Consider the following 25891-nt stretch of genomic DNA (forward strand, 5'->3'; position numbering starts at 1 on the left):
TACACACTTGTCGCGGAGTGTTTATCACTGCCCACCGTTGTGTTGTTGCTTTTATTGCCATGGTTGTTTTCGCTGTCGCTTATCACGCGCTAAAATTTGTGTGTGCGGTGTGTGTGTGTGTGTGTCGCACAACACGCACAGTTGCAGTCAAAATAATAGTGTTGAGCACTTCGAGCATTGATAATGCAACTGCTCTGGTTTTCTTCTGCTTAGCAGCTCTGATTAAAGTGAAATAAAGATAGTGTTGGTATATACTATGTAATTCTTAAGTCGCAAACATTTGGCTATCAGATAATTCATGCACTTAACAAGTACGCGATAAGTTGTTTTGAAAATCGCAATGTGCGAAAAAATATTAAATTAGCTTGAACTCTTCTTTCTATTATTATTTGGAAACCTATTTAGACAGAGCAATATTCCAAGAATTGATAATAATTAATATTCACGACTTGAAATATGACTTGGAAGTTACAGTTAGTTAATATGTATTTTATCAGCGAAACAACTTTTCTCAGATACTTTTTGGGAAATCCCAAAACTCTACCCACTGGTGTGTGGCAACTGTTTGCTCTTGATTTTGTATCTCAGCCGAGCCAATTACGAGTGCGTTACTCACTGGCCAGCAGCAAGTGCATTGGCGATTCCAATAGCTGGCCACTGATAGCCGACTATTGATATGGATGCAGTGCCGAAGATGCAACAGCAAGCGCAGAAGCAATCGTCACGTACGCGGCTCAATTAAATGCATCGCCTCACATTAAAACCAACTCGAAATCAGCTCAGAATCAACAGCAAATCAACGAAACCGAGTGGGCAAATCGAAAGGGACGGCGGTTGACAGGCGACTAAAAGCCAAATCACCGAGCACAAACTACGGAGCGACTGACTAACTGTGGCCAAGTGGCACACTGAAAGCCCAGAAACACGGCAACTGCAAATAAACAAAAAATCAGAAACCAAAAACCGAAAAAACCGAAAACCAAAAACCGAAAAGCCAAAGCAAAACAACAGCGGCGCAAAACAATACCGAATGTGAATAGGGATAGGAATACGGGGTGCTATAGATATGGAAATAAAATACATATAGTACATAGATGTAACCAAAAGCTGAAGAAACAGAAACACCGGCCGCACCTCTGCCGCAGTCGACGTCGGCGTCAGCAGAGGCAGCGGCAGAGGCGTCGACAGCCCACGCAAACGTCAAACGGAAAGGGAGAGACCCCACAAAAAGAGGCGGCGAATCGGGGGGAGCGTTCGGAAGCGGGTTACCGACGTCTTGATACCCTCTAATAAAGTGGGAACATGCTATGGGTTATACTATGGTCATACTACCCTTTGCCACCGCATTCGAAAATATATCCTATATCCTAATAGTTACCTATTAATAATTTAAAAAATTATATTATTGTTTTAATAGATTTTAAATAATTTTATAAGACAATTTATAAGATATTCTCTATATAGCTATATTTATTATACTCAAGTGATTTTTGTGACTTATCTTAGGGTTTCTTCTTTCTGAAAACTCTTCTGTAAATTTCCTTCCTTAAGAACTTATCAACATGTTACGTCACATTTACAAAAGTTACCAACGTGTTGACACAAATATTAACAGAAATTGCTAATTAAGTTAAATATTTATCAGTCTTTCATTGTCTGCACCAATTCAAAATTCATATGCATGCAATCGCAATCACCATCTTTATCAGTTTCGAGTGCTAGAAATTGATAGGGAATCTTGTGCGATAATGAGGAGTGTCTCATTCAAACTATGTTAGGATCGTCATTTTCTTTACTAATGCAGCAAAAGAATCAGTTCTGCAGAATTCTTTTATCAGCTGGTGAGTCACGGCAAGCGGGTTCTCCAGCTGATATGCCCCACGTGAGTGCGGGGCATATTAAACGCCACACGAATGGCTTTTGAATAATATTTACATTCATTCACCTGAACGAGTGCCAGTGTGAGTGCGAGTGTGAGTGCGAGTGTGAGTGCGAGTGAGTGAGTTGCGTGGCGTGGCGAAGGCGGCCAAATGCGAGCGAGTTGCGTTGTTAATGTGCGCAAAACAATGCTGAAACCACGACGATCGAGGGAATCTGGGGGCTTGGAGCTTGGGGCTTGGGGATCGTCCCAGCAAAATATAAATGACGAAATTATGGCAGCAACTAGTTATAAACAATGCACATTAAATGCCAGCAACAAAGATAACAAAAGTAGAAGCGGCGGCTCATCACAAAGTTAATTCGTATATAGAAGCAAACTTAAAATGCCAGAAGAGTATTACTTAAGATTGCAAATAAAATAGTATTAGAACTATATAAAAGTATGCAAAATATGTGTTTTACGATATATTATGATAGTATTCATTATATACATTTAACTATTTAAAACAAATATAAATGAGCACCTTCTGCCAAGCATATTTGTGTATGGGTAACGCCTTCCTACAAATATTTTACAATATTTTACAAAATAGCGTGACTTAAAATAGATTTTTACTCGCTTATTGTCTTAAAACATAGAAGTACAGAATTTTTAAAGGAATTGAGAGGAATTATATGTAATATACAGATTTAGGCATGTGATAAGGGCACGAATTAACGAACGACGGCAACGTCAATTGGTAGTGGGCAGTCGGAGGACGAGGCGAACTGGGGATCCTAATCCTATCCGTGGTCCTGGTCACTAGCTATCCTAGACGGGACTCTCCAGGGTGCTGCCCGATTCGGAGGTGCGCAGCTCGCAAAGTTCCTGCATCAGGTCCCGGAAGAGCATGGGATTCACGTTGACGCTGACCTTCATCATCAGGAACCAGTCGCCGATGGTCAGGTCACGCAGGGCACGCTTCACATGCCGCTTGGTCATGAAACGCAGCTGGCTGCGTATCATCTGCTCTCGGAGGTACCTGCTGCAGATCATGGCCAGCCGGCACAGAAGGTTCAAGCCGGACATCAGGGCCATGAGCAGGAACCACGCCCACAGGAAGACGAAGATCTTCTCGTTCAGGATGTTCAGCGGCAGGATGCACAGGTTGTCCATCACGTTCGCCGTGCCGCTCCCGCCGAACTTGAGCACCTCGCACTTGGCGATCTTGGGAAAGACGCTCGAGGACACGCGGTTCCAGCGATCCCAGTCGTAGAACGGAATGGTGGCCAGCGCGCGCAGGTACTTCGACCAGAATCCGTTCAGGAACACTTCCAGCACGATTATGTTCACCACCTGCGGATTGGATGCCATAAGTTGTATTACAAGTGTGGTAAAAATAGTAATCATATCTTCTGATATATTAGTTTTTCGATAACAAAAAACTACCATACAAAATCCAAAAGTTTAGATGTCCTATAGACTATTATGCTTTAAAGGAGAGTCCTAATGTTAGTCGTTATGTATATTTAAAAAAAACCCACGGAAATTGTTCATAAAAGTTTAAAGTCATATATGTTATAAGCTTCTGTAAGTTTTCTCCTCCTAATTAAAAAAAAAAGACATCATAATTGAAGTTCCCGCTGAACTCCATTGGTGTATTTGACTCAAACTTGACCGCAAACCCTACTCACACTGATGAGGAAATTGAGGACCTCGCAGAAGACGTACTTGGCCATGTAACAGAAGTGCATGTCCTCGTAGTCGGTGGTGAAGTACTTGACCAGCATGCGCAGCCGGGTGTTGTAGGTCTCCTCCGAGAGGAGCGCCTCGCCGACCTCCGAGCAGAGCTGCTTCAGCCGCCGGCCCTCCCACACCTTCCACAGGCATGAGGGGAAGTAGAAGATGAACGACTGGAAGAGCAGCAGGATGATGACCCACTGGTAGTAGCGCAGGTACTGCCGCTCCGTCTGGCCGCGGACCTCGGGGCCCACGCCCTCGGCTATCGACAGGGACCGCGCGTAGGCCTCGTTGTACTCGCCAATCCTGCGCAGACTCGATGTGAAGTGGGGTCTGGAGCGGACTCTTGAGGATGACTGCGGTGCGTTGGTTGTGGCGGATGAGAAGAAGGCAGAGTTAGGTGAGACTTGCTGGCTTGGGGAAACCAGCGCCTGCTCCTGATCGCCGAAGGTGTCCTGCTTGAGGATGTAGGTGCCCATGGTCCAGCAGTAGGACTGTATGTACTCGATGTTCTTCTCCTCGCTGATGCACTGTATTGGATCCCCGAAGTACTGGCGCGCCGACAGGAGAAGCGAGCAGGTGAGCAGGATGACCACGGTGCACCTGGAGTGGATGGTGAAGACGGAGTCGTAGATGCGTATTGACTTGAACTGGAGATACTTGGAGAGCGGCTTCACCGCCGAAAACATTTCTTCTGCCTCCGGGAAGAGTTCCTCGAGAACAGCTTCCAACTCTCACCGCTCCGCTCCTCTTCGCCTCGCGGTGCTACCTGTTTATGTTCCCGTTCCCGTTCCTCTTTCCGATCCCGATCCTCCTGTGTCCTGGTTTTCGTCCGGGTTTTAGCCCTATCTATGCTGCCCCTCGGATAACTCACTTCGATCTTCGATGGATGACAATGAATGCAATCGAATTGCCGGCCGAGGATGCTAGCCAGTTCACAGATCAGATCGTCGCTTGGTTTTACATATTTTTTTGTCCGTGCCGTCATTATTACCTACTTGTTTTTTTCCCCATTTCTCTCTGGAACTTGGCAGTATGTCAGTTGGGTCCTGTCACTGCCGACCAGTGTTGTACATTCGATTGATTATTCGATTACCCGAATTATTTTGCAGCCCAAAGGCTGCAAAGTCCATTGCCGACTTTCGGGCATTTCCTACTTAAACACAAGAACCCAATAGCTTTGCTCACATTGCTGGTTTATTTAAGCGTTTGTCGTTAGCCGTAAGATTATGACAGATTTCTAGCTATAATTCTCATGATTCAGCACTTCAGCCTTGGCTCTCTAGGTCAGCTGGTCAGCTCATCGAATTTGGGGTAAAAGGGGGGCCAAAGTCATCCAATTGTCGCCAGTCAGTCCAAGTTCAGGAATCCAATTATCGAGGGTATCTGCAATTAGGCAAGGTGCACGCAGCTAATTACCATAAATCAAATAAACTTGTAAAGTCCGCTGACGACGACCTTCAAGGTCCAAGAAATATGTATCACCTTCTTCTTTCTGAAGTTACAAGCGACAAAAAGAGCAAACACAACGAACCCATCTAATATAAATCGTGCATGAAATAATAAGCAGAGACAATCGAAATGGGTCTGGGTGATAATAATTTATGTTATATATTATATTCAGTGAGAAAAAAGATGGGACTGAGCTCATTATATTGATAAATATATAATATATTTTGAAACCTATGTGCATAGTGATGAAAAGTAGATTCCTCTATGGAAAATACCTTTAAATATTTATTAACGTATACAACACTACGAGTATGTTCGTTTTTAAAAATCCCAAACCAAAAAACAAATCGGCAAAAGTGATAAAAAGCTAGTGAAGCAATTGCCAAAGTTAATTGTCATATTTAAATATAATTTACATATTTAGCTGGCAAGACACCAAGTTCACTGAACTTGCTGTTCCGGTAGCATTAATATAATTACAAACCAAATCCAATGTTAAGGTTTCTGAAACGTGCCTACTTTTGTGCCTTCATATTTGTGCATTCATATTTGGATATGAATCAATCAAATTTTTAAATTAACTACATCTGAGTTTAACAGGCATTATAAAAATCAATGAGCAGGAAATAAAATTAAACTTGAAGAGCATTTAACTCAGCTGAACAATATTGTATTTTCCTGAATTTAACTTCGAACAAGAACCCAATTATCTCGAATTCGAAAACGGCAAATTGAATTTGGTATAGAAAATCATCACTTCCTGGCACTTTGGAAATCGCATTCAAACAGCTCGCGTCAAGCGCCATTGTCAAAGTATCTAAATACTTGAGCAATCAGATACTTTGGCACCTCCGCCTGCAATCCGAATCGTTGAGCTCCGGCACAGCAGAAGATGGAAAAAATAACCATAAACTGGTGTTCCCTGAACTTGACCTCCAATGGCATTCGAAGCCAACAGAAACCACTTGTTTGTGGAGGGGATTGCGAAGGGGTCTCGTCACGATCCACCGATCGAGCTCCAAAGCGCCAAATTGAGCGTTAAGAGCTTCTCGTTCGGCGGCCATTTGTAACTTCAATACTTTATTGTTATTAATTTATTTGGGCACGATGAGTGGGCATTTTTTTTGTTGTCCGAATTTCAAATTCAAAATGAAATATGCGGAAGTTCTGGCAGATGTGTGGTTTGGTTCTTTGTTCTGCTCGCTGCTTGGCGTATTAAGTGGATTTAATATTTTTTTTTACAAGAAAGAATTACGTAGATGGTAGGTACTTGACTACGTAGGAAAATCACCAATTAATTTGATGTTCTTTTTATAGCAATTTCATAAACTTGTGATGAAATCACAGGTATATCTGTACTCATATGCTTGATCACTACATTTTAGATAGTTTCTAAGAGTTAGAAGTTGAGATAGAATCTGACGCCAAGTTCGCTTCTGACTACTGTTTTTGATTCTATTTCTGATTCGTTTTCGGAACTCCAGTACCCACTCCCTTGGACATCGGCGTTCCGCAACGCTGAGCGCAGTAACAATTAAGATACTGGAGCGCAAAGGCACAGATACTTACGTCGAGATACTCGTGCTGGCACTCGAGTGCCAAAAGAGCTGGCTAGAAAAATCGACTGTCATCATATTCCTGAGCCAGCCAGTTGGCTAGGTAGCATTATGGCTATAGATACACTTAACTGGGCAGCAGTCGCCACAAGCGCAGTTCGTGTATCTGTATCTCTTGGTCGCAAAAACAATTGTTTATTATTTACGAGCATAGAAGGAGGCGTTCCGCGCAGGCCCATATCTCAATGTCCCCTTCTGCATATGGCCAGCATTAATTTCGTGGGCCTGGTCAAGTCGTTTAGGTAGATGCACTGCGACCAAAGTCGTGCACATCATACGAAGAAAGCCATAAGTATCGCAAGCAAATGCTAAAGGTTTTATAGCATATACTATTATTTCAGTATTCAATTGAATTAAGCCCTTAGTCGCAAGTGAACTTATTTTTCTCAGTGTGCGGGTGGATTGCAACATTTGCCAGGTGTTTTTGTCCACAATTGGCGGAAGGAAAGTGAAAGATCTCGGATAGACTGTATACTTTATTAGATCGCCGACATAATCAGAGATCAGCGTATCCCAATTAACCCCAAGAAGTAGAGCCCCCTTCAATTTGTTAGCTCTTTAGTTGTTTATTATTGTTATGACTTTTTTGGGGCTTCATTCACAAAACAGTGCAGCCTTCATTTGCTGATCGCTAATGGAGCTAAGTGTCTAAATAAAAAAACTAATTTAGATGACAGATGCTGCTAATTGCCAGCACACTTCTTTTTATTAATCAATTTCGTTGTTCTGTTTTCGTTTGATCTTGGACTATTTGTCCAAAGCCAAAACGCAGTTCAAAAGTTCCTCTCAAGGTTTTGGTTTGGTTTTTGGGGAATAGAGCGGTGAACTCACCTTGACTAACCTTTCATTCACGAAATGCATTCGCAGTTCACTCACTCCATTCGATACAAATTCACTCGTATTTGGATTTATAATTACATACGAGTATGCCTGGCCAATTAGCAAACGAGTGGCGATGTTGTAACCACAAATTAATGGGAAACACTGGGAGGCCCAATAAAACAAGCCCTTTGCCAACTGGTTTGGCAGCGGATTCTACTTCCGCGCCACCCAAATGGATTTCCTAGCTAACCATTCGCTATTCAAAACGAATTATATTGTCTTCGGCTCCAAAGCCTTGACCGTGCCCCACAAGCTCGGCTTTTTTTTGGAAATAACTAACCTCTCAGCGAATTAGCAATCCCACAGATCAATGCTAACTTCATCTATTCGGATGCTCTGCATGTGGTGATTAGCAAATTTCCGCTAAATTATGACTATAAGCACCAGATGTGTGGGGAATGAATAGACCATGGAGTACCTCTTTTTAAATTTAAAATAAAGTACAATAATAGTACTAAGTAAAGTAAATAAAGTACATACAAAAATAAAAAAACAAAAATGCTAACTTGAATGTGGCTGTATTAAATCAATGCTTTTTGATAAATTATTAAGAACAAATATTTCTCTACAGAAATGGAATATATTTAATGCATATTCACTCCACTCGTTACTTTTAGTGCTCATATACCCTAGAATGTTTGGTTTACATAGCAACAAAAGGAGAAATAGTTTTGTAAACAGACGCATTTATCACTTGAGTTCTAGCCCAATCCATATGGATTATACTCTCCATAATGTACACTTTAGAACCCAGATGACCGTATTTCCAGAACCAATTTCTTACTGCTAATTGCTAGCTTTGATTCACAATCTCGTCGAGCGCTCACCTTGGTGATAATATCATCCTCCGGCTGCTCTTGGGGCGGTGCCATGGCTGCTCCTCCTCGGAAGTGGGACTCTTCAGATGGCTAGTTACAAACGATTATGATCTGCACCAACAGCCCATAGATTGTCATTTCTCTTCTGGGTGAAAAACTCGCGAACTCAAACAACAAAAAAAAGATGTTTTATATGGGGATTAAAACAAAAAAAAAGTGATGTTGTTTCTAGGTCCGCGCTTGATCTAACAAGTAAGTTGAATGCTAGCTAAGTGGCAATCAGTGAACCGCCTCGTCTGACACTCCGTTTTCGACTGAGTGAGTTCGACTCACCATATCGATATAGTCGCCAGGTTTTTAAAGTCGGCAAACCGAGAAACGCGAGCAAAACGCGCGGCTTATGGCCAAAAACTGGTTATTATCGTTCTGGGTTCTGGGCTCTGGGTTCTCATCTCTGGTCTACAGTCTCTATTCTGCTCGGGGTCTGGTCTTCGGGTTTTCCCTCGTTCGCAGAAGAATCTGAATGCGAGTCCGAGTCATGATCAGAATTGGACCCACCTGTGGGTACGTGACGTCAGGTGAACTTGCCGCTTGAACTTAAAGTTGAAGGCCAAGCTGCGTCAGCTGGGAAATGGCGATTGCCGCCAAATGGAAAATGCAAAATGCAAAATGCGAAATGGAAATTCAATGGAAATGAAGTGCTCAAATGGCAGCTGCAGTCAGCCATTGGCATTGGACATAATAGGCAGAGATACGTAGATACGAACGTACGCACATGCACATGCAACCGAGCTGAGCTGCGACTAAAATCGCCCTTGAAACGCTGACAAACCGCTCGAAATGGTTTTTCACTTTTATTGTTTTTTCTCGCTGCACTTTGGCGAGCGTATAAGTTAGTTTGAATTGCAACGGGGACCAGTTGGTCGTCGGTCTGGTTATGCCATAAAAACTAATTTTTTATACATATGGCCTATCAAAAAATCGCAATGGAGAGCCAATAAAAAACTAGAAACCAACGAATTTCCATTAGCATCAGTTCAAAAGGGTTAATTAAAAAGTAACTCCAGGTATAACTCAATGAAAGTCATTAAAACAATCCTTAATTAAACGTGGAAAATTAAAAAAATATTTCGTAATTGTTAAGAAATAAGATATATCCATATTTATTTGATGTTTATTTAGATGTTTATTATATCTCTATGCAAGCCACATGAAAATATAATTGCAACATTATTATATACATATATGTTCTCTATTAATTATATTTTTCTACTTTATGTACTTTCAAACATTTATCCAAAGAAAGATAAGATTTATATTGTAAGCTAATTATTTTCAATAAATGTAAAAAAGAGCACTTGTATTGTGTGCAAAATGCGTGTTATTAGTTATATCCTGAGACTTAAATCAAACTTTTAAGGGGCCTCCTGAAAGTTCATTCGTCCACGAAGCAAAGAGCATTCAGCTCGAAGTTCGATTCGCAATGGGTTTCCAGTTGTCATCCAAGCAACCAGCTTTGGTGGACAGTTTGACGAGCTCTGCTGCGCCTACACTTGAGTGCGGAGCTCTAGAGCTTGGATTCTTGGGCTTCGAGTCTTGGATCTTGGTAGTGGGTCTGGTTGTCGCAGTCTGGTGATTCTAGTGCACGAGCGTTTTAAGTTCAATGCAAACTCGATGGGTGACCAAGTTGGGAGGAGGCAGCGCATCGAGTTGGCCATAAGCAACCCAACCGGACCGGCCAACCAAAAGCGAGGAGTTGCCGGCGTTCAGAGTCACAGTCATAGTCCAATAATCATCAAATGTAAGCCGAGCGCAATTAAAAGCCAAACGTTCCAAGGTTATCCACACACACAGCCCCACAATAATCCGCCTGCCAGCCACATTAATAATGAATTGGTATCTTTGATTAGTCGCGGACTGGGGCTAAGGCTCCCAAAAATCGGCAAGAACCGCCGAAAGTGCTTAACTTAGTTTTGATGAATAATAAATCTGAAAGGGAAACTCCCCTTTGATGGCTGACAGGTTCCAGCCAACTGGGAATTATAATTGGTTAGTGCTTGACTTTGATGGCTTTAAAGCCGCAATTGACATAAAAGATAAGTTTGCGAATGACGGCTTAGAAAGGCAATAATAATAATTAAATATTCGCGTTTGTGTACATAATAATTTGATTTAATATTGTACGTATGTCTTTAATGCTTTTATGATTTATGTATATGTAGTGTTTATGCTGCTGCACCTACTAACTTTGTCAACTTCTGATACTTTTGATTTTTATTCTATTAGTTACTAACCTCGAAGTCCCACTTATCTATCATCGATGGCTTCATCCCTGCAAGAACCCATCAAAAACTCTCTCCCTATTCACTTCCTTTCACATTTCGTTTACTTAGCAAAGGAATTAATCGACATTTAGATGTTTACAATATAGAATTATGTACAAAACATAAGATAAGCGCTACACACGGTGATGGAAACAGAAGGAAAGGAAGGGGCAGAGGATCGGGCCGCGGATTAGGATTGGCAAGGTCCAAAATGCTATGCCAGAGAGTCTTTAATGCAAAGTATAAAAAAATTCAATTACATCTAGGTTTGAGCCACGCGAGGAGCTGCCGCAGCAGGAGGACAGAGCGGGAGCCGGGTTTCCGACTAACTGATCTCGTACTGATATGCATCGTCCGAGTCCTCGCCGCTGGATAGGTCCCGCTTACGGCGCCGCTGCTCCCGCTTGCTGAGCTTCTTGGCGGCTGGCGCCACTTCCGGTTCTGGCGGCGCAAGGGGCTCCTCCTCGGGGAGCTCTTCCTCGATGGCGGCCGCATCCTCGTCCGGCTCGTTGGCCTCCTCCTCGGCACGCTTTTGCGTCTTGACCAGCTCGCAGAGATACTTGTAGCGCACCAAGCACTCCTCCTTAGTCTTCTCCGGCACACTGTTGGCGATCTTCTGCCAACGGTCTCCGCCGGCCGTCTTCCGGTACTTGACTATCGCCGCCTCCAGGGCGCGCTGCTGCTCTTGCGTCCAGTTGGTCTCCGGAATGAGCATGCTCTTCTCGGCTGAAGCGCCTGCATTTGCCGCTGCCTTCTTCACTTTTTCCTTACGCTGCGCCTGCTGCGACTCCTGGACGAGAGCCTCGGCCACGCTGTCGGTTTGGCCGGGAATGCGGTAGCCGTTCTCCTTCATCTTGGCCGCCATGAAGGTCACCTCCTGAACGCTGCGGTTCATCGACTCGGCGATAGTGTTCCAGCGGCTGCCAGCTCCGCCAGGATACTTCTTCACCAAGCGAATCAGTTCGGTAAGATCCTCGTCAGTCCAGAAGCCGCCGCTCACCGTGCTCTAAAAGTAAAAGCATGCAATTAGTTGGGTTTCGAATATACTAGGCAACAGGGAACTTTAAAGGGCCGGCTTTATACCTTCTGGGAAGCTGGACGAACTGCATCGTCATCAGTCAATTCACGAGTCTGAATCTGCGAATAGCCGCGCAATTCTTCCTCGGTCTTCTCTGGAGCCTTGCTGTTCTGCTTGCGCTTGCGCAGATTCTCCTTGTGCTCCTTGCGCAGGCGCGCCTGCTCCTCGGCCTCCCGCTCCAGTTCCTCCTGACGACGGGCGGCCTCCAGCTCCCTGTGGTTGCAAAGAGGATGAATCAATTAGTTTCTTACTACAGCAAAGGTTTTGGGTACCATTCCCACACGATTTTTGTTAGCTTGTTAGCTATTCTACGCTAATCGAATTTGAGTACCTTATCTGTGGTCATATCAAGATACAGAATGCTCAGTTTCATTTGATTATCTTGCGACACAAAGACTGACAGTATTCCTTCTTCGGAACCTATCAAATGGTGCAAGTCATCCTAAGGTGCACTCATGAGCACCTTTTTTGGAAAGCATAAAATGTGTTTGCATGGTGACATATCGGTTTCTTCCTTTGTTTCTTAATGGAATCCTCTATATATTCGGGAGAATTTTTCTAGCTTGTGAATATTAATTGCTAACTTAATAATAATATAATAATTATAATAATAATTAATTAATAATAATAATAATAATTAATTTCAACTTAAATAAGAAACTACGCAACTTTTATACTAACTGATATCACTCTGCATGCAATGAACTTACAGAAACCACAGCGAAAGAACGATAAGAGTGGCAATGTAAGTAATCAAAATCTGATGCAATACAAAACTAGAATTAGATTCTGTTTTTGCCCTATATACTAAAATATTGAAGACTAAAGTAAGAGAGGTCCGTCAAACTCCTAGCACAAGGTCGTCTTAAATACATCGCATCCCTCCGCTGCCTGCACCTTTCGATATAGAAGCTTAATGAAATAACAAAATCGTACAACCGGAAGATAACTACAATGGAACAATAAGACTAATTGTGAAGCACGTATGCATGTTTCGGCCCTATAGTAACGCAAATACGTAAGGTAACCAGTAGAACCCTGCCACTTACTGCCTGCGCTTCTCCAGGGCGAGTTCCTTCAGTTCGTTGGCCTTGCTGAATCCGTTCTTGATGGTGCGCGGCAGGTTCCACAGGGCCAAGGGGATCTGGATGGGCAGGGTGTTCAGGAGCGAGGGCATCGGTATCTCGCTAAGGATTACGTCCATGTCGATGTTCTTGTTCTTCTTCTGAAGCTTCTTCAGCTTGGTGCCAAAGACCTGTTCGGCGGTATACTTCTTTTCGAGGTAGGCCGCCCAGGCGAACAGATACTGGCCCACGGTGGTAATCAGGAACAAGATGAAGGCGCCCTCGTAGAGCCCGATCTTGCGCATACGTCGGTAATAGTAGAGGGCAGACTTCCAGTTGGGCATGCCCTCCTTCAGCACCCGGTCGTACTTCTCTCGGCGCGACGGATCCTTGAGAACCTCGTAGATGGAAACGAGATTGCGGAACTGGATGTTGGCATCCTCGGCCGGATTCTTGTCCGGATGCAGGACAATGGACAGGGTGCGGAAGGCGCGCTTCACCTCGGCGCCCGTTGCCGTTTGGTTGATGCCCATGAACTCGTAGAAGTTGCGGTTTACCTCCTCGACCAAGTCAAAGATCTCCAGTTCCTCCGAGTGCCAGGCGCTGGCGCCAGTGGCGCAGAGCAGCAGGAGGCCGGCCAGCGTCAGGTCCAGTCGCATCATCGTCGTGGTCCGAGTTCCGAATCCAGGTCAGGTCCAAATCGGAGTAAAATCCAAATTTAATGCGCCAGACCCACGCACGCACCACAAATACACACACACGCAAGCAAACACGGATGGGCTCAGCTGGAAAGTGGCAACGTCAGCAGCCGTCACACCAGCGTTGCCACCACTCGGCAAGGTTTGTGTACCCAGATAGATATTTGCAACATTTGTACTTATTTTACGAATTTCTGATATTTTGCGAATATAATTTACTTTACCAATTCTATAACTAGATAAATGTAATATATTTTTTTGTTGGCTCAACCAGTGCTCATTAATAATTATTTTTTATGTAATAAATCTAACAATCTAACTGACGAGAAACAAATTTCGGCTGTTTTTTCATAACATTTGTCAAGTGCTTCCTAAAAAACATTAAAATAAATTCTCTTTTTGTACCCAATTTTGTTTTCACTAGATACACGTTTTTCACCTGTTTCTAGCCAAAACGCCCAACACTGTCGACGGTTATCGATAAACTCTCTATGGTGCATCACTTGTGCAACTAAATGAATATAAGCGACGCGACGTTTCACTCTTATAAGAATAAGAAATCAGACGACAATGAAGCTGCTCCATGTGCTGTGGCTGCTGGGCATCCTGGTCCTGGTCTCGGGCCAGCAGAAGCCGACAGCTAACTCCGCCACCAAGGACGCCCCAGTGGTGGCCAATGCGACGAACGTCTTGCCTGCCAAAGTTATTGCAGGATCGAAATTGGAATCTGGATCTCCGGGAGCTGCCAGCCAGCTGGTGCCGGGTAAGGATGCAGCTGTGTTGCAACACGACAAGAACTTGAATAAAACGGCCACAGCAGAAAATGCAGGCAAAGCCAAAAATCTCACAAACACCGATACAGGAGTGCCCACCATTCCTTTGGTCACTTCCAAGCCGGCTGTGGAGCAAAAGGCGGCCAAGGAGGCGACCAGTACGACCTCCACTACAACTTCTTCCACCACGACCACCACCACGGCGAAGCCAGCTGCAGGATCAGCCATAGTCACCGAGGGCCAGTCCATGAAGGATGTCACCAAGCCGAACAACTCGTCCACCAACGGCGGGGCAATATCCCCGACCAACAGCACCCACACCGCCACAGCCACCACCAAAGCTGTCAATGCAACCATCATCGCAACCACGCCAAAGCCGATGAAGCCCCCGCTAGTCTTCAGCACCGATATACACCAGGAGGGGGAGGATATGGTGGAGCTGGAGAAGGGTCAGGATAAGCCAGGTACAAAGGGCGCTCCCACCCAGCCATTGGCCACGCCCCCAGAGCCATTGGTGCAGGGGCTTACTGGAAGTAATCTGGCCGATCACGGGGAGAACGGGTATGTGGTACCCATTGTTACCGTGCTGCTGACCGTTCCACTGGCCATCGGCGTGGTGACCATCATGTACCGCCGCTTCCGCGACATGTGGAGCACCAGGCACTACCGTCGCATGGACTTCCTGGTGGACGGCATGTACAACGACTGACGAAGGCGCGGACGACAGGCTGGCGGCAAGGGCGGCCACTTCTCCGGGTGCTCCAACGCCTCCTCCGGCGCACTCGGATGATTATTAGTTGTTTAAGTTATACACGACTGGACGTGCTTGCATTCAATGCAAGGTCTCCGGATCGACAGCAGAGTGAGAGAAGCGGAGAGCGGAGGAGGCGGCAGGATGACGAAACAAAACTATGATATTGCTCAGTCAATTAGAGGAGGAGGAGAAAGGGATTCGCTTGCAGCGTGGCCCTTCCGAGCGGCCAAATTGAATTTAAAACCAACTGATTTTCAACACTAAATTCGAGTGGACTCTTAAGTTTAAGCATTTGGATTATTGTCAAGCATTTGTTAGCAATCAAATTGATACCGACACTTATATGTACCCTATATATACATATATCTACTTAGGCTGCTGTACATCGAAGGCTGCGACCAATCGCATCGGACTCTCCACCATCAACATCAGCATCAGCATCAGTGCAATTAGCAATCACTCATTGCATCCACAATCTAGCCGTAATGTGCCTTACGAACCAGCTCTATATACACCTTTACACATGATATTCTCCATCGCCGAGGCTTCGAGGTGATTTATTCGCATTTACTTTACGCAACCAAGCAGCAGCACTCACTCAAAAAAATCAGCAGAAACCAAAAACACAAGCAATCGGCCTGAAACAAGCAAATTTATTGCATACCCTGTGTATATACATAAATATGAATATATATATATATATACATATTTCTTATTGTTATCAATATAACAACTACAATAAAGCAACACGGCTAAACAATGATATACTTGGAAATGGAGTTTATTTATTAGGAGCCGCGGGCACTACTTGTGCCTCTATGATATCATTTTTCCTTTTCAAAAGAAAACTAATAGTTTATTCTGTAAAATGCAAACAACCGCTGTTTTGAAAGTCACGCTAACTATAATAATAATTCGTTAAAATGATAGCAACCAATTAAAAGGAAATTAGATAAAAAAAACTGATATTTATGTGATATTTTTAAGAAGTAATCATACAGGGATGTGATTAAAATCTTTAGTATATATCCTAGTAGTTGGGTGCATAGAATCCAAATTCAATTTCTTTATAATTCCTTTATATTTGTCCAAACTCATTTTGGTAGTGTATGTAAATCATGATTTATGCTTGCCAGCCCCGTGTATTCAAATCCCTTGCACTAAATCTTCTGGTTAACCCATTAATGTCTTCATTTATGCTTTATGGATGGGAACACGCAATCGACTCCATTCCGCTGGCCAGATTCCCCTGGAGATTCGAGGGCACCAATTGTTGTGCGTCCGGAGCTGTGACCTTTGGTGATAATAGATCACCAGCGCCTGTTCCTCGCGTCTTGATTTAGACAAATGGGAGACGAGGAGCCTCCGTGCAGCCACCCACCTCCACATGGGCAACGCACAACGAAGCTACGAAATAATGGAAGACGAGCGAGGAGCTGCCGACTGCTCTCGATGAAGTGGTTTATAAATGATCTCCATCTGCGAAGTTGTTCGTGGCTCGTTTCAATAATTTAAACAAAAAGAACTAAACTGCCAACAAAACGATCCATTCCGCGTGCGTTAGTGTGTGCCGGAAAATTCGGAAAAGCGGGAAAATCGTTCGGCCACGAGAATGTGTGAAATGAGCCGAACGATTGCCGCTGCCAGCGTTTTCACCTCTGTCTAGGATACAGTTTATGATACCCAATGAAATGTGGGATCCAGCGGGTATATTGCATTTATGAAACATTCGTTAATCATTTGGTAATATATCAAAGATTTGAGAAGTTTTAGCTGCAATTAAACTTTCAAATAATCTATTGATCACTGGCAACATAATAAAGAGTTAATCAATGAAATTTTATTATAAATAACAATTAGTGCTTTGCTTTAAGTATGCCATTGTGAATTGAATGTTCTTGTTAAAACCAATTTAGGAATATAGATTATTTTTGTTATACGATATAGTTATGGTAATCGGAATATATAAAGAATATAAGATAAATAAGAATGATATATAAAAATCCAAAATTAAAGTTCATTTTTATATGGTATCTGCTAGTCGGGACACCGATTGGTATTTGGAATAGTTTGATACTTCCTGTCTTTGCCTCTGCGTTTGGCTTTGTGTTCGTTCTTGGCGTGCTCATTTTGAAACGTGCGCTGGACGCGTGCAGTTCTCCAGTTCGACCAGTTTCCGTCCGATATCCGTGGAGTGGAAATCGATTCCCTCCGATCCAATCCGATCCGAGAACGTGTCCTGCCGCAATGCATCCTGCCTCGCCGCATCAGCACCGCGCCCGCCTGCACGTCGGCTCGCCAGGATCGGGTGGCATACAGGCCTCCTCCTCCACGGAGACCTTCCCGCTCACTCCGCAGCACCAGTCCTCGCAGCACGCGGTCCACATCCCGCCGCCCCCCTCCCTGCCCTACCAGGGACTCAAGACCTGTAAGCATGGCGAAGAAGGGTTAAGAACCTAACCCCCCCATATGGGATATTCCATTTAACATTGATCGGACTAACTTTTTAAAAATCATTCACATAATAGCAGGTCTAAAAATATGATCAGTGGTATTTTGAGTTTGTGTTGCGCCTTGTTAAAAACGAACTAAACGTGATATAGCCAAATAAACAATGGTATAATTAATGTTCATCCAAAAACCAAAAGCAAACAGCGGTGTATTCGGAAAATATACAATACTTGAGCACTTTTATTCGAAAGTTTTTATGACCTTAATCAAGATACGCACAAGAAATACCATTTACGTAACGATTTACTTTAAATAAACAGACTAGTTATTATTATTATTTTTTTTAATTATAATCCGTACATCATAATATTGTATCTTAACATCACAGGGTGGAGAAATATTCTTAGGAACTACCAAACACTATATTAAAATAAGTGAAGTAGGAGACTAGTTATTGAATTAAGTTTAATTGTTTCAATAGCAGTATTATAAACAAAAGCACAAACATTTTATTAATTTTAATACTAGGTAACTTTTAATGATATATGAACTATATATCTGCTGAAAGACTGAATGAAGCGATTATGAGAATCTTACTATTGATTACATTAATTCATTCATTCAATTAACATTCTAATGCCAAAACATTTGGGCCTTTTTGTTTAGCCAAACAATGAAGTACTTGTAGCCTGATTAAAAAGTGAATGAAATAATGATCGCAGATGGCCAAGACTTCCTTGATATTTGGACCGGATTTCCAGATGCATATAGCCAAATAATTCGCTCGGCGATTTGTTTAGCCCATAAAAATACACGCACATTGACTGCCAGATACAAATAGTTTTTCACATTTTCCCACCGCACACATGACCTCACCCACCCCACGGAACCCTAGTGCTCCCGAATAATTCATAATGCATAGTTCATAAATCGGCCAAATGTGCGATTAATGCGATTGCGATACGAAACCATAATCAAGGCGCGAGGTGAGTCAGTGAATCACCAGTGAATCGAAGTGAATCGTTGAATCGTATCCATCGACCGACCGATCGATCGATCGATCGTCGCGACCACCTATGAAGTATGCAATATAAACTGTGCGCCGACATATGAAAATAAATAGAGATGATCGGTGCGGACCGGTGCGGACGAGCGGTACGGATCGGATCGGATCGAACGGTCGAAACTCGAGAGATAAACAGAGCGGCGGCATGGGCAACAGCCAGGCACGGGCGTAAACATGGCCAGTTGTGGAGATGTGGAAATCAGAGATCATATTCAATGTCTGGTCCACAGCCATAAACAAAAATGCCCAGCCATGTACATAGTTAGTCGAGCATAAAAAGCCAAGACAGCCCGTTGCTGGGTATTTATGGAACTCCTGGCATTCGTACTAGATCAAAAGCAATTTGTACAAGTTAATTGCCCCAAAAACAAAAACAAAAAAACAAAAAAAAAACAGAACCAACCGTGGAATATGCTGGCGCAATTGAAACAATCAGGCCGATCACCGAAGCCACTTTTCATTGTAAACAAACAAACAGCGGCCATTTCGAAAGGATCATAAAATAGGTAATTGGAAAGCACATTATTGGGTCAGTCACTGCTCGCCTTTCCTTGGGAAGATCCCAACGATTTGCCAAACCCAACTGCAACTTGTATCTTTTAGTTTGGCCAGCAGTTGTAAAGATACATATGTACATACTCGTACATAGTATTGGGATCAGTTTTCATCTGGAAATACACAACACTACGCGAATTCTTCAGAAAGTTAATAATATTTATATATATATATATATGTAGTTATAAACATTACAATGTTGGGAGAGCTGAATGTCCTAAGCAGAAGTTTCAAAACAATCATACCAGCTAATCATCATACTAACCAATCAATGCTCCATGTCGAATTACTTTCTTTTTTAAATCTTGCAGCTGAAAACGATGACATGGGCTGCGTGGAGATCCTGGCCACAGTGGTGTCCGTGCTGATCATGGTGCTGACCTTCCCCATCTCGGTGTTCATCTGCTTCAAGGTGGTCTCCGAGTACGAGCGAGCGGTGATCTTTCGGATGGGGCGTCTGCGCAGCGGCGGAGCCCGTGGTCCCGGGGTCTTCTTTGTGCTGCCCTGCGTGGACGACTACTATCCGGTGGATCTGCGCACCGTCTCCTTTGACGTGCCGCCGCAGGAGGTGCTCTCCAAGGACTCGGTCACTGTGACGGTGGACGCGGTGGTCTACTACCGCATCAGCGATCCCCTGAAGGCGGTCATCCAGGTGTACAATTACAGCCATTCGACGAGTCTCCTGGCGGCCACCACGCTGCGCAATGTGCTCGGCACCAGGAATCTCTCCGAGCTGCTGACCGAACGTGAGACCATCTCGCACACCATGCAGATGTCCCTGGACGAGGCCACCGATCCCTGGGGCGTTAAGGTGGAGCGCGTGGAGATGTGAGTAGCCCCACTGCCAGAAGTCATGACATCATGACATGATCCTCTCTATCCATGATCCGCTTGCAGCAAGGACGTATCCTTGCCAACTGCCCTCCAGCGGGCGATGGCCGCCGAGGCGGAGGCAGCGAGGGAGGCGCGGGCCAAGGTCATTGCCGCCGAGGGCGAGATGAAATCGTCGAGGGCTCTCCGCGAGGCCTCCGAGATCATCTCGGCCAGTCCATCCGCCCTGCAGGTGAGTCTCCAACTGAATCCACCCATCGGACATTTGGAACTGGCCGAAATGGTTTTATTCGTTCCTTCTCCTTCTCTACTTAGTTGCGATACCTGCAAACACTGAGCAGCATTTCAACCGAGAAGAACTCGACCATCATCTTCCCGCTGCCCATGGAGCTGCTCACGCCCTTCCTGAACACCCACGCACACTCGCAGCAGCTGCAACTGCAACACCAGCAGCAGCTGCAACAGCAACAGCAGCAGCATCAGCACCAACAACATCCTGCAGCCCCTGGCACGCCACTCCATCGGCACCAGCACCAACACCACCAGTGACACTCGATGTCGGTGCTGCAACCATATCTGGAGGCACTGCATCGCTGCGAGCTGCAGCGGCAGCAGAAGCAACAGCGGAGCGGAGCGGCTGCAGCGGGAGCGGCGGATGACGATGACGACATCGTGGGTTTCTTGCTCTAGTGGAACGGCGGCAGCAGCGACAGAAAGCGGAACTGGCCGGAAAACCCCGGAAAATGAGTCACCAAAGAACTCGAATGGCATTGGGCTGCTTTAAAGCCATCGAACCAATGAAAGTGCCATGGCATTCTCAAGATTCTGAAGAGATTCTAACTTGGTTCGGACTTTAAAAATGATTTTTTTTTGTAGAATTTATTCTAATTTGTCGAATGTGGTATGCAATATTATCTGAGGCTTTTCCAAGCATCATGCCTCGAAACAATTTCTTTATTTTTCTTGTCGTTCTTTCTTCATTCACAGTCGTTTTAAGTAGAGACGTTATATTTAAAATAACCCATCATTTTGTGTTGTATCTTAAGAATTGATAATAATAGTTATCTACACACCTGGGTACAAGCTAACCATTTAAATAAACCGAATGATTGAAACACACATTTTTTTCACTTCTGACCCTTTTTCGAAACACCAAAATTTACATTTATACACATACTTGTTCTTCGCTTATCTAAACAACTCAGATTTGCATGCCACTTCAGCGAGTGTGGCAGATAAGCTCTTCGGCGCTAATGTGACCCAGACCAGAGTTGAGTCACCAACGGGTGGCTCCAAGCCATGGCTGGAGTAGCGTACCCCCGTGACCCCAAAGCGGAGCTGCGCCTCTGTGCTCTCCAGCTGAGATAACCGATTGATTAAACGCTGCTAAACGCTCTTGGGCCCGATGTGGAATAATCTGGAAGTACGCCTCCAGTTGGCAATTCTTTCGGCGCAGTGCAGTGCAGTGAGTCATCCGGGGTGACCCATGGCTCTCGACTTACAGAGCGGCTCTTGGTGCTTCCCCGGGCGTAGATACACTGAACGAAAACTTGTTTGTTGTAGAGGAGTACAACTGGAGATCGCCTCTTTCAGGCGGCGGAGGTGGTTTGTGGTTTGCAGCGCTTCTTTTCTCTCACTGTGCCCTCGCATTTGAGACGCTCGGCAGCTCAGCGGAGCGATAATGCCAATGCGACACTTCGTATCTGGGAGAACAGTGCGCTCTTATCGCGTGAGAACGCTTTTGGGCATTCAGTTTGGCATTAGCGACGCTGGCCGCTGGCGACAGTTTCGCGTCCATAGCTGACCGGAGAGCAACGAACGGAGGCCAGCCAGCACAGAACCAGCAATGGAGCCGCACCAGGATTCGCCCGTGTACGCCAACTACGAGGATATGCGCAACTCCGGCCCGACCAGCTCCACGGCCTACATGGTCAACATGGGCTCTGCCGGCTTGGCGCCCGAGCCGGCTCTTCGAGTGCCCGGCACCACTCAGCAGTACCGTGGATTCAAAACTTGTAAGCGGGCGGAATCGGCGTAACCATAGATACATACTATAGATGCAGCAAGATGATGACCCATCCTTTCTGAAAATGCAAATATTAGGAGAATTATTATTATTAAAGAATTACGTTGTCGCAACGATTTAAACTTTACTTACTGTCAAGCGCTAATCACTTGGGATCGATTGAGATACGAGTTCTTGGAATTGCTGGTTTGATAAGATTGCAACAGCATTTTGATCGCGTGAGAAGTTTGTTTTTGGCTTAAAAAATTCTATAATATTTCAGACATGCAAAACCGATTGATTCTGTTATTAGTATTCACTAGATAGGAGTTCTAAAAATACGAAACTTAAGTTCTAAAAATACAAACATAATGAATGAATCTGTCGCTTTATCAGACTAGATAGCCGTAATCCCATATAATCGTCAATTCCTAAGACATTCTAGTTGTATTAGCGCATATATATCACATCAGTCTATATAAGTTGCATTTGCCATTCGAATCGATGTTTTAATCGTAGGAATTTCTATTGACCTCCAAGATAAGGGGCTGATTGGTGTTTATCCGGAGCCTTTTTTGTTTGATAGCCCCATCATTTGTGTTTTTCAAAGCTTTCTCTTTTTCAAGTTGTCACATAGTCCATCATCTGTTTTAGTTAATGATGAGTTGGTCCACGGAATCCGGACAAAGAAGGTACTTAGAGATACTAGGGTTTCTTCTTGGCCATCGAATTGGAGTGGCCTTATCCACGTTTTTCTTTCGCCTGAAATGTCCAGTTTGTAGATGAATATTTCATATTTATGTTCCTAACATCTCTTTGCAGCGGAGAACGAGCCCAAGGGCTGCATGGAGTGGGTGGTCACCCTGTTCTCCGTGCTGATCTTCATCATCACATCGCCCATCGCCATCTTCATATGCTTCAAGGTGGTGGCGGAGTACGAGCGGGCGATCATCTTCCGGCTGGGCAGACTGAGCGGCGGAGCTCGTGGTCCCGGCATGTTCTTCATCCTGCCGTGCATCGATGAGTACCGCAAGGTGGACCTACGCACGGTTACCTTCAATGTGCCGCAGCAGGAGATGCTGACGAAGGATTCCGTGACGGTCACCGTGGACGCGGTGGTCTACTATCGCATCAGTGATCCCCTTTACGCGGTCATCCAGGTCGAGGACTACAGCATGTCCACCCGCCTCCTGGCGGCCACCACGCTCCGAAACATCGTCGGCACTCGCAACCTGTCCGAGCTGCTAACCGAGCGCGAAACCCTGGCCCACAACATGCAGGCCACCTTGGACGAGGCCACCGAGCCCTGGGGCGTCATGGTGGAGCGCGTTGAGATGTAAGTAGCCTGACATTTGCCATCCCAGATCAGATCAGTACTTCTTCACATGTGTACGTTGTATGCTCTTCATCCGCTGGCAGCAAGGACGTCTCCCTGCCCGTTTCCATGCAGCGCGCCATGGCCGCCGAGGCGGAGGCCGCTCGTGATGCTCGTGCCAAGGTGATTGCCGCCGAGGGTGAGAAAAAGTCCGCCACAGCGCTCAAGGAGGCCTCCGACGTCATCTCCGCCAGTCCATCGGCCTTGCAGGTGGGTGTTGTCCTAGAAAAATCAACCGTTGAGCACTGATTACCATTCGAATTCCCGGTCACCACAGCTGCGCTACTTGCAAACCCTGAGCAGCATCTCCGCCGAGAAGAACTCCACCATCATCTTCCCTCTGCCCATGGAGCTGCTGACTCCGTACCTGGCCAAGTACGCCCACTTGATGGGACCGCCACCAGAACTTAAGCAATCGCCGGAGAAGTCCGATAACTTAGTTTTAGACGCACATGCCGCTTGGCCAAAGACCAACCTATGATTTGAATCTAAGGATTGCCACAGTTTGAAAATATAATGTCTTATTGCTTTTTAATAAACGTAATCCACACGAGTTGGCAGCACCTGCTATAGGAAACTTGTAATTTCGGCTGTCATTTTCATTTTACGATTGCACGTGAATTTATTTGGCTTACTTTTTCAAGAGAACTTTATTGCTAAACGATGTCGGAGAAAGAAAACATCCTCAACAACACCGCAGGTGGTTCCCCCGCGGAAGACGACAAGCAGCAGGAGAAAGATCAGGAGAAGGACAAGCAGGAAGAGCCGGCAAAGAAAAAATCTGAAATCTGTTCTTCACCGCCACCAAAGCGCATGCGAGTCGACGATCCGGCCCGCGGAGAGATGGCTCGGCTGTTCGTCGAGTTGGAGGTACAACAGGCAGAGCTGGAATTGAGCGGTAGTGACTGCGACTCAGGGAATCTTGGTGGCGCTGGCGGCAGCAATTCCACTAAGACCCAACTGGAGTCCCAAGAGTTGGATGTACAACAGGCAGAGCTGGAATTGAGCGCTAGTGACTGCGACTCAGGGAATCTTGGTGGCGCTGGCGGCAGCAATTCCACTAAGACCCAACTGGAGTCCCAAGAGTTGGATGTACAACAGGCAGAGCTGGAATTGAGCGCTAGTGGCTGCGACTCAGGGAATCTTGGTGGCGCTGGCGGCAGCAATTCCACTAAGACCCAACTGGAGTCCCAAGAGTTGGATGTACAACAGGCAGAGCTGGAATTGAGCGCTAGTGCCTGCGACTCAGGGAATCTTGGTGGCGCTGGCGGCAGCAATTCCACAAAGACCCAACTGGAGTCCCAAGAGAAAGAGCAGGATCAGGAAAAGGAGGAGGAGGAAGAAAAAGAGCAGAAGGATGAAGAGCAGCAGGAGGACGAGATGGAGGAGGACGAGATGGAGGAGGACGAGATGGAGGAGGAAGAGGAGGAGGATGAAGAGCAGGAAGAAGAAGAGGAGGAGGAGGAAGAGCTCGACGAGGATGAGCAGGACGAGGATGAGCAGGAGGAGGGAGAGCCGACAAAGAAAAAACCCAAGGAGGCCGGTTCGACGCCGTCACCAAAGCACATGGGTGCCGCCTAGGAATGCTCGGTTGGTCCGCTGTACAGCTACATGTTTGGTGACACGGTTTACTTCATCGTCACCTGGAAGGGATCCCAGTAGGGGAAGCCGTGCCTGTTGAGCAGATCAAACATGTGCACGACAAGCTACTCATTGACTTCATTACGAGCTTGAAGCTACAGGACTAAAAAACTCCGAAGCCCAAAAATTTATAAAATAAATAGAGCGATCTCCCAGCCATCATTAAAATACTTTGAATCAGATCACAATATATAACTCAAATTACTTCTTTTTTTTTGGTATTTATCTTGTAACACAAAAAAAAAAAAAACACGCTTCAAAATAAAAACTGAATTCGCTGGTATACAGTATATTTCTTATTGTTGGTAAGTAATTTAAATTATTTTAATTAAATTAATTAAATTAATAATTTAATTAGTCATGGGGGAAACAATCAAAAAGCTCTTCACCAATTAGGGCCCAGGATCAGGCACCGAATATATTGAATATAAACTAGCCAGGGTAATGTTAAGGCACGGACACATTTGTTTCTCGAAATCAAGGTACAGGGTATGCACTAGTCCGCACCACACTTGCGCCTTCTTAGTTTGGTGTTCAGATTACTACAACTGGGAATGGGGTGATTCCTGAAAATATCATCCACTTGGGATGACTTGAATGAGATTGGGTCACTAATAGTCAAATGGAATCATAACCATGTCATGGACAAAGGAGGTCAAATAAGATGTTGTTCCTTTCGATACAAACCACCCAGAATCCAGTGCTTAACCAGACGGTCAATTGTATTAATTACTGCTGCTTTTTAAGGGCAATTTAATCCGCATCGATACTTTTGGTATCAAAGTAAATGGAACAAAGTAAATGATTGGCCGACAGCGACATGGCTTCAAGATCCAAGTATTCGGTCATTAGAGGTACCTGGATGGCCAAAACCATAGATATTTATTCGGTAGCGACAAGTACAGAT

The 25891-nt window shown here is 44.9% G+C and overlaps 6 protein-coding genes across 8 annotated transcripts; 4 read left to right on the forward strand and 2 right to left on the reverse strand.

Moving 5' to 3' along the window:
- Positions 1-2457: 2457 nt before the first annotated feature.
- Positions 2458-4655, reverse strand: LOC6726412 (innexin inx5). 2 transcript variants are annotated; one of them, XM_016172372.3, is made up of 2 exons: positions 3556-4655; positions 2458-3217 (listed from the first exon to the last, which is right to left on the reverse strand). In XM_016172372.3, exons 1-2 carry the CDS (start codon positions 4288-4290, stop codon positions 2693-2695), a joined length of 1260 nt encoding a protein of 419 aa, XP_016039978.1. In that variant the 5' UTR covers positions 4291-4655; the 3' UTR covers positions 2458-2692. The 2 variants fall into 2 exon arrangements, with proteins under 2 accessions (XP_016039978.1, XP_016039979.1); XM_016172373.3 differs by having other exon boundaries at positions 3083-3217; positions 3593-4654.
- Positions 4656-10732: 6077 nt separating this feature from the next.
- LOC6726413 (uncharacterized protein F54F2.9) lies at positions 10733-13641 on the reverse strand. The gene is made up of 3 exons (XM_039298144.2): positions 12821-13641; positions 11777-11984; positions 10733-11699 (listed from the first exon to the last, which is right to left on the reverse strand). Exons 1-3 carry the CDS (start codon positions 13495-13497, stop codon positions 11019-11021), a joined length of 1566 nt encoding a protein of 521 aa, XP_039154078.1. The 5' UTR covers positions 13498-13641; the 3' UTR covers positions 10733-11018.
- A 262-nt stretch (positions 13642-13903) lies between these two features.
- LOC27206402 (salivary glue protein Sgs-3) lies at positions 13904-15823 on the forward strand. The gene is made up of 2 exons (XM_039298148.2): positions 13904-14296; positions 14354-15823. Exons 1-2 carry the CDS (start codon positions 14104-14106, stop codon positions 15013-15015), a joined length of 855 nt encoding a protein of 284 aa, XP_039154082.1. The 5' UTR covers positions 13904-14103; the 3' UTR covers positions 15016-15823.
- Positions 15824-17136: 1313 nt separating this feature from the next.
- Positions 17137-22116, forward strand: LOC6726415 (band 7 protein AGAP004871). 2 transcript variants are annotated; one of them, XM_002107336.4, is made up of 4 exons: positions 17137-17488; positions 19444-19960; positions 20030-20195; positions 20279-22116. In XM_002107336.4, the coding sequence occupies exons 1-4, from the start codon at positions 17308-17310 to the stop codon at positions 20510-20512; spliced, it is 1098 nt and encodes a 365-aa protein (XP_002107372.3). In that variant the 5' UTR covers positions 17137-17307; the 3' UTR covers positions 20513-22116. The 2 variants fall into 2 exon arrangements, with proteins under 2 accessions (XP_002107372.3, XP_039154079.1); XM_039298145.2 differs by lacking the exon at positions 17137-17488 and adding an exon at positions 18136-19083.
- LOC6726417 (band 7 protein AGAP004871) lies at positions 21689-23927 on the forward strand. The gene is made up of 4 exons (XM_039298146.2): positions 21689-21978; positions 22791-23304; positions 23388-23553; positions 23621-23927. The coding sequence occupies exons 1-4, from the start codon at positions 21810-21812 to the stop codon at positions 23822-23824; spliced, it is 1053 nt and encodes a 350-aa protein (XP_039154080.1). The 5' UTR covers positions 21689-21809; the 3' UTR covers positions 23825-23927.
- On the forward strand, positions 23867-25276 carry LOC120285395 (YTH domain-containing protein 1-like). The gene is made up of 2 exons (XM_039298147.2): positions 23867-23923; positions 23988-25276. The coding sequence occupies exon 2, from the start codon at positions 24007-24009 to the stop codon at positions 24922-24924; it is 918 nt and encodes a 305-aa protein (XP_039154081.1). The 5' UTR covers positions 23867-23923; positions 23988-24006; the 3' UTR covers positions 24925-25276.
- The last annotated feature ends 615 nt before the right edge of the window (positions 25277-25891 follow it).

The sequence above is a fragment of the Drosophila simulans genome, chromosome X (assembly GCF_016746395.2).
Source record: "Drosophila simulans strain w501 chromosome X, Prin_Dsim_3.1, whole genome shotgun sequence".
Taxonomy (NCBI): Eukaryota; Metazoa; Arthropoda; class Insecta; order Diptera; family Drosophilidae; genus Drosophila; species Drosophila simulans.

What these genes read in the sequence shown, in the direction of transcription:
- LOC6726413 (XM_039298144.2), bottom strand. Translation starts at nt 13,497, where the DNA reads ATGATGCGACTGGACCTGACGCTGGCCGGCCTCCTGCTGCTCTGCGCC. An exon ending in GCCCTGGAGAAGCGCAGGCA is followed by an intron (nt 11,985 to 12,820) that starts GTAAGTGGCAGG and finishes TTGCAACCACAG; the next exon opens with GGAGCTGGAGGCCGCCCGTC. An exon ending in TTCGTCCAGCTTCCCAGAAG is followed by an intron (nt 11,700 to 11,776) that starts GTATAAAGCCGG and finishes TTTTACTTTTAG; the next exon opens with AGCACGGTGAGCGGCGGCTT.
- LOC27206402 (XM_039298148.2), top strand. Translation starts at nt 14,104, where the DNA reads ATGAAGCTGCTCCATGTGCTGTGGCTGCTGGGCATCCTGGTCCTGGTC. An exon ending in TGCCAGCCAGCTGGTGCCGG is followed by an intron (nt 14,297 to 14,353) that starts GTAAGGATGCAG and finishes CGGCCACAGCAG; the next exon opens with AAAATGCAGGCAAAGCCAAA.
- LOC120285395 (XM_039298147.2), top strand. Translation starts at nt 24,007, where the DNA reads ATGTCGGAGAAAGAAAACATCCTCAACAACACCGCAGGTGGTTCCCCC.
- LOC6726417 (XM_039298146.2), top strand. Translation starts at nt 21,810, where the DNA reads ATGGAGCCGCACCAGGATTCGCCCGTGTACGCCAACTACGAGGATATG. An exon ending in GTACCGTGGATTCAAAACTT is followed by an intron (nt 21,979 to 22,790) that starts GTAAGCGGGCGG and finishes ATCTCTTTGCAG; the next exon opens with CGGAGAACGAGCCCAAGGGC. An exon ending in ATGGTGGAGCGCGTTGAGAT is followed by an intron (nt 23,305 to 23,387) that starts GTAAGTAGCCTG and finishes ATCCGCTGGCAG; the next exon opens with CAAGGACGTCTCCCTGCCCG.
- LOC6726415 (XM_002107336.4), top strand. Translation starts at nt 17,308, where the DNA reads ATGCATCCTGCCTCGCCGCATCAGCACCGCGCCCGCCTGCACGTCGGC. An exon ending in CTACCAGGGACTCAAGACCT is followed by an intron (nt 17,489 to 19,443) that starts GTAAGCATGGCG and finishes TAAATCTTGCAG; the next exon opens with CTGAAAACGATGACATGGGC. An exon ending in CCAGTCCATCCGCCCTGCAG is followed by an intron (nt 20,196 to 20,278) that starts GTGAGTCTCCAA and finishes TTCTCTACTTAG; the next exon opens with TTGCGATACCTGCAAACACT.
- LOC6726412 (XM_016172372.3), bottom strand. Translation starts at nt 4,290, where the DNA reads ATGTTTTCGGCGGTGAAGCCGCTCTCCAAGTATCTCCAGTTCAAGTCA. An exon ending in TCCTCAATTTCCTCATCAGT is followed by an intron (nt 3,218 to 3,555) that starts GTGAGTAGGGTT and finishes TCCAATCCGCAG; the next exon opens with GTGGTGAACATAATCGTGCT.